This window comes from Nuphar pumila, chromosome 15 (assembly GCF_984573655.1).
Source record: "Nuphar pumila chromosome 15, dmNupPumi1.hap1.1, whole genome shotgun sequence".
Taxonomy (NCBI): domain Eukaryota; kingdom Viridiplantae; phylum Streptophyta; class Magnoliopsida; order Nymphaeales; family Nymphaeaceae; genus Nuphar; species Nuphar pumila.
In genome coordinates this window covers 84,749,570-84,767,433 of record NC_143263.1, presented here as the reverse complement: position 1 = coordinate 84,767,433, position 17,864 = coordinate 84,749,570, and the positions used below count along the sequence as shown (strand labels likewise).

Genomic DNA, 17,864 nt, shown 5'->3' with positions numbered 1-17,864 from the left:
CGATGACTACACTAGGTATGTATGGATCTACTTTCTCAATTTAAAATCCGAAGTCTTTGATTTTTTCAAAAAATTTCATATGATAGTTAAAAATCAATTTTCAAGTAATATCTCTACTCTTAGATCCGATTCGGGTGGAGAATATTTATCAAATGAATTTCAAAACTATTTAGAAGTAAATGGAATTTGTCATCAAAGATCGTGTCCTATGCCTCCCCAACAAAACGGCTTGGTCGAAAGAAAGCATAGACATATCATGGAAACCACTAGGACACTCCTTATTTCCAAAGAAATTCCAAAGAATTTTTGGGCCGAAGCAGCCTTAACCTCAACTTATTTAATAAATAGAATGATATCTTCATCCTTACAAAATACATCTCCATACGAAAAACTATTTGAAAGAACACCAGACTTCAATAGATTAAGAGTTTTTGGATGTAAATGTTTTGTCCTTACTCATAAACGGGACAAATTATCTCCTAAAGCTATTGAATGTGTTTTCTTGGGTTATGGAGAAAATCAAAAGGGTTTTAGATGTTTTGACTTAAAAAATAACAAACTCTATGTATCCAAAGATGTAACATTTTTGGAAAATGAAAATGGTTTTGTGAAAACTAAAGATATTGACGAAAGTGAATATACTTTTTTATTTGATCTTCTATCTCAAGAAGATGAGACTCCTCAAGAAGAGGAAATCTCTAATGAGTCTTTGAATGACCTAGAGGAAATTCCTCTTGATAATACTATAGATGAGAATAATAGACCAATCCAAACATATGATAGGCGTGGTCAACAAACTCAGATAAGTGCCTTAGAAAAATACTCTCAAGGATCCGACATTGAAGAAACATCTTTAAGGAGATCCAGTCGGATCTCCAATCCTCCAAATAGGTTTGTTTCCTATGAGTCCATAACTCCTAGATATAGAGCATGTCCAATTGCGTTGCATTCATTTCATGAACCTTCACACTATAATGAGGCCAAAAATATTCCCCAATGGGTTGAAGCCATGAACTTAGATCTTAGTGCCCTTGAAAAAGCAAAAACTTGGGAAATAACTTCGTTACCCACTGGAAAGAAATCAATAGGATGTATATGGGTCTTCAAAATTAAAACCAAGAGTGATGGTTCATTAGAACGTTATAAAGCACGGTTAGTAGCTAAAGGATATGCTCAGGAATATGGTATAGATTATGAAGAAACCTTCGCACCTGTTGCTAGAATGACTAGTGTTAGGACTCTTATTGCTATTGCGTCTGTGAAGAAATGGCCTATCTATCAACTCGATGTTAAGAATGCATTTCTAAATGGCGAATTAAATGAAGATGTTTACATGGATCCCCCACCAGGAGTATGTATTGGTAAAAATAAAATTCTTAAACTTAAAAAGGCATTATATGGTTTAAAACAAGCTCCAAAGGCTTGGCATGATAGATTTAGTAATGTAATGACAAGTTTAAATTTTCGTTCATGTTATACTGACACTGCTTTGTTTGTGAAAAGTGCAGGGTCTTCAGTAGTTATTTTACTACTTTATGTTGATGATATGATCATCACAGGAAGTGATGAGCAAGGCATTAATGATATTAAAAAGGTTTTGAAAGAAAATTTTGATATGTCTGACCTTGGTTTCTTAAGATATTTTTTACGAATTGAAGTGGCGTACTCTCCTCAAGGGTACATTCTCTCTCAGATGAAACTTGCTGCTGATATCTGTTCCAAATCGGGTATCTCCGATGATAAGAAGACAGAAACCCCAGAAGTCATCAATGCAAAATTAAGGTTGGAAGATGGAACACCTCTCGAGGATCCTACTCCCTACCGGCAACTTGTTGGGTCTCTAACCTACCTATCCATGACACGGCCAGACATTGCTCATGCCGTCCACTCTGTCAGTCAGTTTCAACATGCACCTACAACCGTGCACATGAGTGTAGTCTTAAGGATTGTCAGATATATCAAAAATACCATAACTAAGGGAGTTTTTCTTTCTTCTGCCTCGTCACTTGATTTAATTGCTTATACTGATGCAGATTGGGGAGGAAATCCCAATGACCGAGTCTCAACTACTGGTTTTTGTGTTTTCTTAGGTGACTTTATGATTTCGTGGAGATGCAAGAAGCAACACAAAGTATCATTGTCCTCGACGGAAGCAGAATATCGTGCTATGGCCACTACAACCATGGAACTTGTGTGGCTAAGAAGCCTCCTCAGTGATATGGGCATTGTCATCTCTACTCCTTCGAAGATGTGTTGTGACAACAAAAGCGCAATCTATATTGCAAGCAATCACACCTTCCATGAGCGTACTAAACACATTGAGATGGACTGCCATTACGTTCGGGATGAATACCTAAGAGAAACTATAGCACTACCTTACGTCACATCAGAGTACCAGTTGGCGGACTTCTTCACTAAGGCTCTTGCGGCTCCTCGTTTTTTGTTTCTCCTTAACAAGCTTTCGGTTATATCCCCGTAAAGCTTGAGGGAGGGTGTTAAAATATATGTAATTCATATATATATATATATATATATATATGTAATACCCGGTAGGGGTATTTTTGTCATTTCACAAGTACCTGATAGGGGTACTTGTTTTTCTTATTTTATTTTTCTCTTTATTTTTTTTTGTAAAATCTATTTTTTGTTTTTTGTTTTTTGCTCACACAAAAGGGGCCCCACCATGTAGTCGATGGGGCCCCCAACGGTCACATTTGTGACCATTGGGGGCTCCCAACGACTACATGGGGAGCCCCCTAGGTGGCTCTCCTTTTAAGGCCTCTTGGCCCTCTCCCTCTCCTTCTTTTGTGTATAAATAGGGGTGAACCCCTCTTGTATTTCTCACTCTTGAGAGCTCTCTCTCTTTCAATAAGAGGCATTTATATTTTTACGTTGTGTTGTCTCTTGTGGGTTTGGGTATTAGCCCTTCTTTGTTTGTTCATTAGTAGATGTTGTAAGTGCTTAGTGCACTCTTTGCTTTTCCGCATATTTCATTACACATATGTGTGTGTGTGCAAGTATAACATTCAACATTTTTACAAAATTTCATGCCTTTGTGCTAAGGAAAATAGTTTACGGGCCCTCTTTCATGTCATAAGAGAAAAACTTTTACTAAAAGAAATAACATGGGAAGTGACAAAATGTCACTCCAAGTTAAGAAAGTGAAAAGCTTTGCCACAACATATTGCTAACTAAAGCCGAGGAGAAACCCAACTGGCATGAGCAGCCAATTGGCAAATTATCAACATCATAAAACCACAAAGCACCTACGCAAGAAGCATGACCGCAGAATTCGACAGCGTAGATCCACTGATTTGAGCGCAGAATTCGACAGCGTAGAGTTCTTGAATTTAGTCCGAGTTAAATTTGGATGGTGCCAAATCAATGCATCTTCTATATAATGTGAGAGCATCAAAATCCATCAAAATATCAAATTGAATTCCCAAAGAAGTTGATACAGTATGACTTGTTATACCTAATCCAGGCGGAATGAGAATATACACATGGATTACCAAAGAACCGAGAGAGATGCTGTCATAATATGGATCTCAGCCCTAAAAGGTCTACGTCTCCAGCACAAGAACACCACATATATTTTGCATTAAGGAAAGCTTATCATTCACTAGCATATTCCTCAGTGTTTGATTAGATAATCTGTGGTACACTACAGCATCCATGACAGCATTCAGTAAGATACCACACAATGATTACGAAAACTACCTTAACAAAAGAACAAGAAATTGAATTTAAAATATCACAGCACTCTCTCTCAGAACAAGAGCTTCAATATAAAGTCACAGCATCCAATATTAAAAAAATCTCACATTTTTCGTTGATATTGCTTATCTAGTCTTCTATCCATCTCCTGCTTTGCTTCTACATCTTTCTGGATACGAGCAAGTGATGAAGTTGTCCGCTCTTTTTCCTTCCTCACAACATCATTCAGTAAATATATTCTCTCCCTCATTTCCTCCTGTCAAGTTGAAACATATTAATGCCAGAAGAAAAACTATAAACTCAATCCTTTGTAAGAGAGACAATGCCAAAAGTTCATATTACAAGGACCAATCTCTATGTATGACAAGACCATCTCATCCCTAAGTTACTAGGAGAATGAAGTACCTACACCAAATATGAAGTGAGAAAATGAGCTATATAAACTAAATTTGCTATAAAGAGGACCAAGTATTTCAATTTTGAGTAAACGCCAGCATTTCAACTCCAAATGTCAAACTAAGGTATACAAAATAGCTAGAAGCATCGCTTACTTTGCTGACATGCACAAAGCTGATAAAAAGTAATTTCTCCATATCAATAAACTGCTTGATGGACATGAAATGATGCATTTAAACAATCAGTCCTGACCAGAAGAACAAGCACCCCTTCGGAGGCAAGAAAATCACCTGTTTGATCGAGTATGCTACTGATAGATCTCTCCCAATTATTACGGTGGCTTGGTGAACAAGCCTAAGACACACTATTAAGAAAAAGAAAAATTGTCTTCAAAAATTTAAGATCACAAACATAACCTTAGCTGGATTCTTCTATTGGGTCACATCAACACATTCAGGCAGCAGATAACCCTAAAACTAAGAGATAATTCATACTGCCATCACGCACCCAACTAAAAGGCTGCTCACCATGAGCTGGGAGCATAATCCTATCAATTATAGTAGCGTATGTCCTTTAGATGGAATCTGACCATATAGATGGTGAAAAAAATTAGGGCATTTGCAAATTAGTCCCTACCTTATCACTGATTTGCAAAATAGCCCCTGCCTTATGCTGTTTTGCAAATCAGTCCCTCCCTTTTGCTTAACTCTTGCAAATTCGACTTTGGGGTTAAGGGTCATCCCCATCCTCTTACAGCAGCTGTTAAATTCCTATAAAATAACCAATTTGCCCTCATTAAAATATCATTTTGCAAAACATTCAGTAAGTCAAGGATGATTTTGTAAAATGAACAGAATCACACCTATGATAAAACTATAATACGAAAAGAGAAAAACTACAATACAACCCTAAGGAGACGATGCTCAGATGAAGAGGATTTCTGCTAAAAACTGTAACCAAGAAGAAATAGACAGAACCCAAGAAGACAAAATAGGGATGGAAAAAATGAAATTTTAGGACAATAGCACAATGAGTGATGATACACAGAAATTGAAACCAACAACAACGAAAAAGAAGTGGGAAAACTCTCACAGCAAGAGAGAGAGAGAGAGAGAGAGAGAGAAATTGAAACCTAAACAACAAAAAAGAAGTGGGAAAACTCTCACAGAGAAAGAGAGAGAGATGCCAAGAAACCACTGGAGAATGCTGAAAGAAGGAAGGATGCTAGGTAGGGTTCACATTCAACAATTGGGGGTAATCAACATTTTAGCTTTGTAAGGGTAAAATAATCATTTTACGCACCCCTCTAACCAATGTTACAGTCTAACTATAGTTAATCTAATGTCTTGCTAACAGGACTGCTTTGTATTAACGATGGAAAAGGTAGGGATGGATTTGCAAAATAGCATAAGGCAGGGACTATTTTGCAAATCACAGAAAAAGTAGGAAATAATTTGCAAAAAACCCAAAAAATATAAGCAGGCTGCTTAGCTGCTACAAGAAGCATGTATGATAAACTACTCCCATGTACTCTCATTATAACAAACAAAAGGTTGGGTTGAAGCAAAAGGAGAGTTTACTGAACACCATAATAAGGGACTATCCAGTGTATTCTATTCTCACACCTGGACACAGCTTATGCCATAAAATAGGCCCACAAGTTCATGGGTACTCACTAAAATTCAGATGGAATCTTGAAGAGAACCACAAGGATAAACATGGAAAAATGACATATAGGCGTCTGCATATTTCAATGGATAAAAAAATCTAGATATCAGATCAGTTATAGGCAACTATGATGCAAATTGGAACGAGATCTAAGTTGTAGCAACTTGATTTCAGGCTGTTGTACATAATAGAAACAAACTATGGACATTTCCCATACCATTTGCTTATGCCCATGCTATTTTCCTTGGATTGGCAATGGTCTCATCTCCCAATTATAATGTGCAGCAATAAATGTGTATTTTCAACAATAAATATGCTTCATCATCCATTGTCAATGAACTTTTGTATGACAAAAGCAAACATACTCAGAGGTAGTACATATTATAGAAAAAGCTTTTAGGAAGTAAAATCAGCTTACATGTCCTTTTTCAAAGGATTATGAAGGAACAGGCAAAAAAGAGCATAGACACTATATTGAGAGGTAGAACATACCTAAGTGCCCAGATATATGTCGTTTATTTTTGGAAGAGTCATTGCCGACTTTGTTGGGTCGGCTATGCTTGACAGCTGAATAAGCTGCTTAAACTTTTGTGATGTATAAGGCTACTACGTAGCCAGTTTTGAAATATTCAAAGCAGCTTACGATCTGCTGTTAAAATGAAGGGCATTGCATGGCCATGTAGAGCAACTTAATAAGCTGTGTGCAGCCATTGTTGACTTTGTTGTGAAAAAAGGAGCAATGTGTTTTGGTTTAAAATAGCGGCTCTTAAAATCCTACATAAGTCATGTATGTGGTCAGGTGTTGTTTAGTGTCAACCAGCTCTTTGAAAGAGTGGTTGGCTACATGTACAAATAGGTGTATGACGTTATTTTGTAATTCATTCCAATGCAATGGAAAGCCAGATCTTTTGGAGTCAAGATCATGTGTCCGAATCAGGTATATGGTTCTGTTATAATGGTTTAATTATTCAGTTTATATCCATTTTATATTGTGGTATCCGATCTCTGTCAGATCTTATCTAAATTTTTGTGAGTCTGGAAGCTCTGTTGGAATTCTGCTAAGGAGGACCCACCACTCGTTAAGTGGTGTCAGAGTGTGCATGGACATGAGGCCCACCAACTCAACATTTTTTATGACGAGGAACCCTCGTTGAAGCGAGGAAAACCCCAGGTGGGGACCCACTGTTAAAATGTAATATATATATATATATATATATATATATATATATATATATATATATATATATATATATTGTAATACCCACTAGGGATAAAACAGTTTTTTTCTATTTCACGCATATTCCATATGAATATGCTATTTTTTTATTCTTTTTCTTTTTTAGCTTTTAGCCATAGATGGGCCCACTCATATGGACGTTGGGCCCCTCCAACTGTCAATAATATGACCATTGGAGGGGCTCCAACGTTCATATGAGGGAGCCCCTCCAAGGGCCCTCGTGTGTATATATAGGGGTTCATCCCCTTTGTATTCTTTAAGCTTTGGGGAAAAGCTCTCTCAACATTCAATAAAGATTCCATTTTATTTTTATGCCTTTGAGCATTTGTAATCTTTTGTAAGTGTTCATCTTGTGCTTTTGTGCACACTTTTTCAAGTGTTCATCTTGTGCCTTTGTGCACACATCACACGTTAAGAACTTAGTGCTTTTGTGCACATAGTCTCTTTGAAGACTTTTTCACACCCACGACCACCCTATCTCACGTAGCCTACCTCTGAAAGCTACGGCTACACCTGTGTGCCAGTGGGATTTGATCTGGTGTCATTTCAGCACCCTCACAACCACCGTGGCCACGGGGGCAACCCCCATGGTGGTCCTCACCAGTATAAAATTACGTCTGTAATATTTAGTAGTAAATTAACATGTTATGTGAGCAAAATCAATAATATTGCAAAGATTACATTTTGAATAATGATGCCAAGTAAGATTGAGAAAAATCTAGGATTACATATAGAGTCTTTCTTTCTTCTACAACACGAGAGAATTATGTTCATAAATAGCACATTTGAACTTAACAAGGTGTGATAACAAATAGTAACCAACGGTCAACCACTGGCTTATATTTTTCCATTTTCAGCTCCAATTTACAAATACAAGATCTTTGGATGGTATGTAAAATTTTAGATTGTCTTAAATCTGAGTTGTCATTCAGGGCAGAGGTACAGGGGAATTTTTTTAACGCCATTAGCAAACTGAATCATTTGAAATTACAATCAATTTTATCAGTAACTGCACATAGAAAAACTCTTTAATAAATTTACCACTTCCCTAAAAATTGCTAGATCTTGAACTTTACCAGCAAATACCAACAGTCATCATAGTTTTAGGGGATGTTGGTTGTTGACCTTCATGATACTGCACTTTCTTTATACAAAACTTTAAAGCATTTTAGACATCTATTCTTTTGTATGATGATGCTACAGCCATAAGAATGACTAAATAAAATACGAGTTTACAAGATTTTCAATGACTACAAAAGTATTTTCATTTTCATAGGTGGTTGTCCCAAATTTTAAAAAAAATTGATGCCCCCCACAGGTGTTATGTGTAGAAGTATAAATCAATGATATACAATATACATTTTTGCCCTATACTCTTACATCCAACAAGAGGTACCATAAAGAGCTTGAAAGTACCAAGATAAAACATGCCAACATAAAACTACTAGAGATATTAACTCGTAAGCTGCATTAATTAGCTGATGTGAAGACTATACAAGTTATCACTAACTCGGATAATGCTTGCACAAGGTTAAAGAAAATTTTTGGTAAAAAAAAAGAAACAAGAAGCAAGCAACAAGGTGTGGAGATCTCAAAGACTCAAACATCAGTACCTGATAAAAGATAAATATAGAAACAAATAAATATAGATAAAGATGATCCATTATACTATATCATGGAGTCCATGAAGACAGAAATGAAAACCACTAACATAGTTCTGAAATACAGACCTTAACTTTTAACTTCTCCTCACGTTCTAACTCAAGTAAAGAACCTTTTACAGCCTCTGTTTTATCGACTAGAGGGATCTCACATGCTCCAAAGTCCATGTCATAATGTGCATCCTCAGAATCACCTAGAGAGAAAAAAAAAAGTAACAAAAGTGTTTTATTTCAGATACACTCAATCTACCAAAATACAGATCAATAGGACACACACATACACATGCATTCACATGGCATTGTTGATCATGAACAATGCCACCCTATTAGACTCTGGTAATTCTGTTATGCATATGTTTCAAGTCAAAGGAAAAGATGTTACTTCATCAAACCATGTACAGAACTGATCCGACTAACTACACTAGAGATACTAAGCAAAAACGCATGCTCCCACTAATTTCCAGCTACAACAATGCCAAAAATTGGTAATGTGAGTCTCCCACCAAGATTGTGCCAACCCCAACAGTTTCCAGCTTCCCATGACATAAATCATTTGTGTAATCACTATCCTATAGGGTTATCAGTATATATGATGAAATGCCTCCATTTAGCAAATTAGTCAAGAGAGAGAAGATAACAGTTATCAATAAAATTTGCAGACATGGCATAATTTTTACTTGGTGCTAGAAAAGAAGCTGGTCATCGTGCATAAGTACAATTCCCAAACACAATAACACACATGTTGGCCTTAACACATTAGAGTCACCTCGATGACTCATCAGAAATGGAATGGTTTGTTCACATGCCAAAGAGCTTGGGTGTGAACCTGAAGTATTTTTTCGTGACAATGAACCAAATACTTCGAGAAGGACCCATTTGTGTAATGTTGACGAGCATTCTGAGCATAAATTCCACCTAAAAATGTTTTCAAGACAGAAACTTTTTCATAAAACCCCACAAGAAAAATAAAAATATTTCAAAAGTCGGTTTTAACCGTATTTTGGCCTTCAAAACATCATCCTCCAAATATTATAAAAAACTAGAGGTTTCATGCTTTCCAACCAAACAAAAATCACTTCTATATGACACTGAAGTGAAAAGTTATGAGAACCACTTCAAGTGCATTTTTGACAAACCAAATGGCAAAATCCGGTTTTGCACCAAAAATGAATTTCAAAGAGGATGTCAGCTTTCCAACGCAACCAATTGTGCATCGATATGATGCACAATTGGGGAGATACGGCCAGAACATTGAACCCCTTCAAGGTGGGACCTTGTTGCCAGCATGGCTGGCTGCAAGTAGGTCACTTGTCGCCAACCCCCTCTATGGCTGGTGGCAAGTCCCCTAGGAGCGTGTGTGAACCTTATTTTAAAGGAATGGAGGCTCCAAAGCCTATAAATCAGTGTTGTGAGAGGCGAACGCCTCAGTACCTGAAGCATACGCCTCAGAGGCGAAGCGCAAGCTCAAGGAACCAAGGCATTGTATGAGGCGTTTGCAGGCTTGAAGCGCACGCTTCACATGGGTGAAGCGCACGCCACACATCGAGGCGCACTTCGCTTCTAAGGCGTGCCCTTCAAGGTCGGACCACCACTGCGAGGTCATCTAGTCGGCGAAGACGTTGAGGAGGCTGGCGAGGTCGAGCGTCTGCGAGAACGCCTGGATCCGCCGCGACGGCGTCTGGTCGATGAGTCCCAGAGGGACCAACGATTGGGACAGGAGGGTGTTCGGGTGGGGGTTGCGCCAGTTCTCTTGGTACAGAGGGTTGTCGTTGATGGGTTCGGTGGGAGAGGCGTTGTTGTTGTTGGTGATTCTTAGAGTTGCGGCTCTTGAAGGAAGAATGGGGTGGTGGTGATCCTTCTGCAGGTGGTGGTGATGATGGTGGTGGGGCTGAGAGTCTTGAGGACGAGGTGGGTTTTGGTAGTCATTCTTTTTTATGGTTTTGGTTGGTGGTGGTGTGAGGGGTTTTGGTTCAGGGAAGTTGCAGAATTGGGCAAATGGGTTGGGGCTGTTTGGATGGTGGGGATTAGGGTTTTGAGGTTTGCTTGGGGTATGGGTGGAAGGCGTTTTGGGGGGGCTTTTGGGGTTTTGACTCTTTGAGTGGCGGTTGGGGACTTGGGGGAGTATCAAGTTTGCAAATCAGGTAGTGAACTCTAGACATATTGAGGGAACTTAGAGTTGGCTCAGTTGCCAAAGAAATTGCATTGTTTCAAGACTTTAAGCAATAGGATTTGAACTTGTTGGGATGTAAAATATATTTAAGATACAATCTTTATTATTCAAGTAGCATGTAAGAGCCGAATTGAGTTCAACACCTGTTGTTCGTGTTCGGCTGACCAAACCCATTTTACTACTTCCATTATCACATCAGCGGGACCCGCACCGGGGGGAGCCCCCGGACCCCCCCTTCCTGCAAGGGCAAAAACAATGAATCAGGCTCCACAACTCATCACTTTCATCTTTGGGGACAACCATATAAGATAAATGGTAAAAAGTAAGTTGGGCATAAATGTCATGGACCTTAACAGCTACCATATATTCATACATATAGACTATACATGATATATATATATATATATATTTTACATTTTTGCCACTGCCGCACCACCGCACCCGGGTTTTTTGGAAGTGCCGAATCCCCGCACTCGCACCCGCACTCGCACCCGCACCCGCACCCGCACCCATGTGACATAGAAGTAGCGTCTTTCAGCCTTCATTTGGTGGCACTTGATCTTTACCACAAATTGTTGGATAAATGAGTATACGTGTGTGTGTGCATGTTGGAATTACACAACATTCCTTTAGGTTTTGAACTCTCAACGTATTAACACATGGTGACGTGAACTAACAGCTCCTACCATACAAGCGGAGCCCTCGTTGTATTCAATATGATTTCATGATTGTAGATATAACTTATTTTATCTTGCACTATGAGTCTAACTTAATTGTGGTTTACATGTGCATGCATATAAGAAAATGAATAATACGAGTTAATTATAGGAAAGTAGTATTTATTTTATATTGTCGTTTATTAGTAATTTTTATTTAAAATTTTCATTATTTTATTAATATTATATATTTTATTATTTTGATCATGAAGCTTACTCTTCAACGCCTCGCTTCATAACAGGCCCAACGCCTCGCTTCGCCTCACCGCATTTAACAACCTTGCTATAAATACCTACGCATCCAGGAGAGAGGCCCCGAGATAAACACTAAACTCTTTAATTTTCATTAAAATCCTTGCCTTCTTGGTTACTTTTTCCTAAGATTTTGGGTTTTCCTGGAATCTTTATTCCAAGATTCAGCGAACTTGTGGGAAAGCTCCTTTTCCGATAAGAACCGCTCTGACTAAAGCCTAGAAACTCTATAGGAATCACATTGGAACGAGCCCGGGATGTTGTCACGCTACCGGATTGCCATCATGAAGGAGCTAGGGTTTCTCAAGAAACCCGAATAAGTTCTTTCTCACTCTTTCATTGCTTGTACTCTATATTTCTTAATTTTCTTGAAAATCTTGATTGTTGGCATACTTTTCCTAACTCAAACACACATTTTAGATTCTTGGGTTTTGCTTAGGTGGGACCATTATCCAAGCTTGCCTCACAGGTGCTCTCAAGGTGTTCGAGAAGGCTTGTGAAAAGACTTCCCCAGGTAAAAATCTCAACCTTGATCGAGTTACACCAGACAGTTGGGAAGGAACGGGTTGATCTCATATCGAGTAGGCAGATCTTATTGAAAAGAAGTCATCATTATGTATATGCAGGACCCGACCCGCTTTATATATTGGATCGGGTCCAGACCCAATCTATGTATAGTGTAAATCATCATGTTATTAAGGGGTATTTCAATACCCAAGTAATTTTATACTCAACATATTAAATAGAATGAAAGGCGCAGCCACAAGGTGTCTGACGCACTTTCTCTGGAACCTCTCTCTCTCTCTCTCTCTCTCTCTCTTTTCTTCTCAATGATAGATATGGGTAGAAAGTTGCTCCCTTCTCTCATGGTATCAGGGCAGTGACGTATCTGGGAGTAAGAAAGTTGCTCCATCTGCAAAAGTTGTACCCAACCAGTCTGCAAAAACTGCTCAGCCTCTTCCTATCAGGTCGAGTACACTGCCAGTCTGCAAAAGCTGCTCAACCAGTCTGCAAACTCTGTCAGTATCCTACTGCAAAAGCTGCCCCATCAGGTCTTGTGCTGAAGTTGTACCCTACCAGTCTGCAAAAGTTGCTCAATCAGTCTGCAAACTCTGTCAGTATCCTACTGCAAAAGATGCTCCATCAGGTCTTGTGTTGAAGTTGTACCCTTTCTTTTATTCCTTCTTGTCGCACGAAATATAAGTTTCTTTTCTTCTCATTTACCGTCTTTTCTTCTCATTTATCGATCCCCAAGATTTCTTTATTTTATTTACTGAACCCTTTTCTTCTATTCCTTCTTGTCGCACGCAATATAAGTCCCTTTTCTTCACATTTACCGAACCCCTATCATTTGTTCAGTCTGTCCATCCATCTGTTCATATTCCTACCAAGTTGAAAGCCCTGTCGTGACGTACTTCTTGCCGAAATCTGTCATACAGCTGCAGTTTTAGGATATAAATTCAATTTCTACCGTAAGGTTGTTTTCTAGCATAAATATGCAAATGGATAATACTCATGCGTAGTCATGCTTGTCCTCAAGCTTTCTCGGTCAACTAGTCTCTGAAAAACTGAATAACTCAAATTTCTTAACCTGGAAAAGGCAGATCATCCCATTTATAAAGAGTCAAGACCTCTCTGGTTATCTGGATGGATCGGTTCCTCCGCCTCTAGAATTCATTTCGCAAGAAAAAGCGGACGATAAAGGAGAACAGTCTATTGTTCTTCACAAGAATCCAGAATATGTTGCTTGGATGAAGAGGGATCAATCGCTAGTGGCATACATCACTTCAACTCTCTCACAGGAGGTCCTTGTTGCCCTTCTTGATGATTGTTCGGCCAAGGAACTGTGCGATAAGTTGGTTCAAACATATTCGAAGATCTCTGAGGCGAGAATCATGTTTCTCAAGCGAGAATTTCAAATGTTGAAGAAAGATTTCATGTCTATTATGGAATACCTGAACAAAATGAAAGGCATCACAGACCAGCTGGCTATTGTTGGGTGTCTTGTCAGTGAAAAAGATAAGGTGCAACAAACCTTGAGCGGATTAGGGCCAGAATATCATGTAATGACGACAACCTTATTATGTTTACCAGAACTTCCAAAGTTTGAAGATCTTCATGCGAAATTACTGCAATATGAAACGACTCTGAAAGGATCTTCTGAAGATTTTCATGGACATTCAGGAACTCAAGATGTTCTAGCTACAGGAATGAGTTATGGTCGAGGACGAGGAAGTTCTTTTCGAGGAAAAGGAGGTCAAGGAAGAAATACCTATGGAGGTCGTAGTATACTTCCAACACCCAATATACAAGGACAGAGACCCATCCCCACCTGTTTTCTATGCAACAAGAAAGGGCACATTAAAGCAAATTGTTGGTTTAATCCTCAAAACAAAGGGAAAGACCCACAAGCAGAGGCTAGAAAGGATGGGGAAGTAAAGGACTTGTTGTTGGCAGCCTTGGCAGGATTGAATATGAAGCAAAATGACAAAGGCGTTTGGTATGTTGACTCCGGAGCAGCTACTCATGTCACGGGTGATGCAGGTAAACTCTTGACTCTTACCCCTTATGTTGGTAAAAATAGCATAGTCACAGGAGATGGATCTCATCACTCAATCTCACATACTGGAAATGCCATTATACCCATGTCAAAGTCCTCTCTTAAACTTCCGAGTGTCATTCATGCACCTAATATTCAAAAGAACAGTGTTTCTGTCTTAAAACTCGTTGATGATGCTAATGCTTCAGTTGAATTTACTCTCTCTTCTGTTTATGTCAAGGATCTTCGCACGAGGAAGACATTCGCTGAAGGAAAATGATGGGGCAACATGTACATCTTTCAAGAAGATCCTTCCTCCATTCATTCCGATTATTCATCCTTGAAGCCTCACCAACGTCAATTTTTTTATCCTGATTTTATATTTACTATTTCTGAATGTAATAAGCCAAGACTTTGGCATAGTCATCTTGGCCATTGTGGTCGCCATTTTATTGAAAAACTTGTCTTGAATAATCTCATTCCTAAGTCCAGTCTGAGTTCAGAGGTCGTTGATACAAAGTGTTCTAGTTGTCATTTATGTAAGAGTCATGTTTTACCATTCGCTTCCATTAATAAAAGAGCTTCAAGGCCATTTGAGGTCATTTGTTCGGATGTCTGGGGTCCTGCCCCAATTACTTCTCTTTCTGGCAGTAAATACTATCTTATTCTCATTGATAGTTACTCGCGCTATACTTGGATATTTTTTATGAAGCATAAATCAGAAGACTTTGGATTGTTCCAGAGATTTCATTCTTTTGTTCAAAATCATTTCTCTACCAACATTCTCAATTTCCAGTGTGATGGAGGAGGTGAATTCTCCTCAAGTGACTTTGTTAGTTTCCTTCAACACAATGGGATTAAGAGAAGAGTGTTTTGCCCGCATACACCTCAACAAAATGGGTTTGCTGAGAGGAAGCATCGACATATTGTTGAGACTGCAATGAGCATGATGCACGGGAGCAATCTCCCTGTATCATTATGGACTGAGGTTTTTCACTCTACAGTTCATGTGATAAATCGACTACCCATGAGTATCTTAGAGAATAAGTCACCATATTTTTCTCTATTCGGCACACAACCTGATTATCATGAATTACGTGTGTTTGGGTCTGTTTGCTATGTTCACATTGACAGCTCACTAAGGCACAAGTTCTAAGATAAAGCCTTAAAATGCAGGTTTATAGGATATGCAGAAGACTACAAAGGCTACAGGTGCTATGATCCCCTAAGTAAGCGTGTCAAAATATCAAGGAATGTAGTTTTCGATGAAATGAATTTTGATGATCAGAGTGCTAGTTCAACTCTTCATGCTGACAACTCAAGCCCCACCGTTGAGATATACTACCCATGGTTAAATTCAGAACTCTTTTCCAATGGTAAAGTAGACTGTCCAGCAAATTGCAGTCAGAAGGAGACACATGAGGCATCAACCAATGAAACTCAAACGGAAGAGACTGTTACACATGACTTAGACCCAACAAGGTATAAGGGTGTTGTGTACACCCGGCGAGAGAAAGAGCCTTCATCCATTTCTTGTACAAGTACGGAACCATCTGATCCCACTTCACAGATGATGGATATCAGACGATCCTCACGGATTCGACATCCGCTTGATAGGTGGGTAAGTTATAAAAAAATTTCATTGGATTTTCAGTTGTTCTTGACATCCATAAGTAAAGAGGATGAGCCCCTCATGTTCTATCAAGTTGCGAGTTCTAGAAGATGGGTAGAAGCAATGAATGAAGAAATGGAAGTCTTACATGAATGTGGGACATGGGAGATTGTACCTAGACCACTAAACAGAAATGTTGTTGGGTCAAAATGGGTGTACAAGATAAAGTATAAGCCAGATGGGAGCATCGAAAAGGTACAAGGCTAGACTTGTAGCCAAGGGATTCACACAAGAGGAAGGACAAGACTTCGATGAAACCTTTAGTCCTGTAGTTAAAATGGGGACTATTCGCATTGTGTTGAGTCTAGCCATTGAACATAGATGGACATTGAGCCAGCTGGATCTAAAAATTGTATTTCTACACGGGGATTTAAAAGAGGAGGTCTACATGGAACAACCCACGGGATATGCAGAACGAGACGCCAAAAAATATGTATGTGAGTTAAAGAGAGCACTCTATGGTTTGAAACAAGCTTCTCGTTCCTGGTTCGACAGCTTTTCTCTAGAGATAGAAAGGCATGGCTTCTCTCGGTCCCTTCTAGATCACTCATTATTTATTCACAATGAACAAGGTGTCACTACTCTTCTATTGATATATGTAGATGACATCATCATCACAGGGAACTGTAAAAGTCACATTGAGCGGGTGAAGAAGTTATTAAATCAGAGATTTAAGATGAAAGATTTGGGAGAGTTGCGATATTTTCTTGGGGTAGAAGTTGATAAAAGAAGTGATTCACTCACCCTTACTCAACACAAATACACATTGGACATTCTCAGCAGAGCGAGCATGACAGATTGTAACCCGTTAACAACTCCAAGTGTCATCTATCAGAAACTGAGTTCAAAGGAAGGGGATATATATGGAGATCCCACTAAGTATCGCAGCTTAGTTGGCATGTTACAATACCTGACTTTTACTAGACCTGATATAGTATACTCGGTTAATCAGGTATCTCAGTTTATGCATGAACCTCGTATGTCACATATGGAGGCAGTCAAACGTATACTTCGTTACCTGAAGGGTACAGTTGGTGATGGGTTGGTATACAAGAAAAGAGAATTAGATCCAGGCGAGGGCCATGAGATCGTCATTTATGTTGATGCTGATTGGGCAGGTGATCCAAATGAACGGCGATCAGTATCCGATTATTGCAGTTTCATTGGACCAAACTTGGTATCTTGGAGCAGTAGAAAGTAAAAGGCGGTTGCTAGGTCAAGCAGTGAGGCTGAATACAGATTGATGGTTGCTGCTACAATTGAGGCTACATGGATAAGACATCTCCTGACAGAAATGGGAGAACCGATTGCTCGGTCATTACTACTGTGTGACAATCAAAGTGTCATCAACATGTCCTTCAATCCCATCCACCATAGTCGAGCAAAGCATATTGAAATAGATCAATATTTTATTAGGAAAAAGGTTGAAGATAAAGAGATTGAGCCCATGTATGTGCCGACTGAAGAACAAGTTGCTGACATTCTTACTAAAGGGTTGACAAAGGACAGATTTTGGTTTCTGGAAGGCAAGTTGTGCATGGTTTAGGACCATGCACAACTTGAGGGAGGCTGAAAACAAGTCATCATTATGTATATGCAGGACTCGACCCGCTTTATATATTGGATCGGGTCCAGACCCAATCTATGTATAATGTAAATCAGCATGTTATTAAGGGGTATTTTTGTACCCTAGTAATTTTATCCTCAACATATTAAATAGAATGAAAGGCACAGCAACAAGGTGTCTGACGCACTTTCTCTGGAACCTCTCTCTCTCTCTCTCTCTCTCTCTCTCTCTCTCTCTCTCTCTCTTCTTCTCGATGATAGATCTGGGTA

The 17,864-nt window shown here is 39.0% G+C and overlaps 1 protein-coding gene across 1 annotated transcript in view; it reads right to left on the bottom strand.

Annotated features, from left to right (window-relative positions):
• The window catches only part of LOC149815832 (mRNA export factor GLE1-like), a 109,098-nt gene that overhangs the window by 60,977 nt on the left and 30,257 nt on the right, over positions 1-17,864 (bottom strand). The window contains exons 5-6 of the mRNA XM_089990105.1: positions 8,749-8,873; positions 3,825-3,973 (exon numbers count right to left, since the gene is read on the bottom strand). Coding sequence (XP_089846231.1) covers positions 3,825-3,973; positions 8,749-8,873 — 274 coding nt within the window. The remainder of the gene's footprint in view (positions 1-3,824; positions 3,974-8,748; positions 8,874-17,864) is intronic.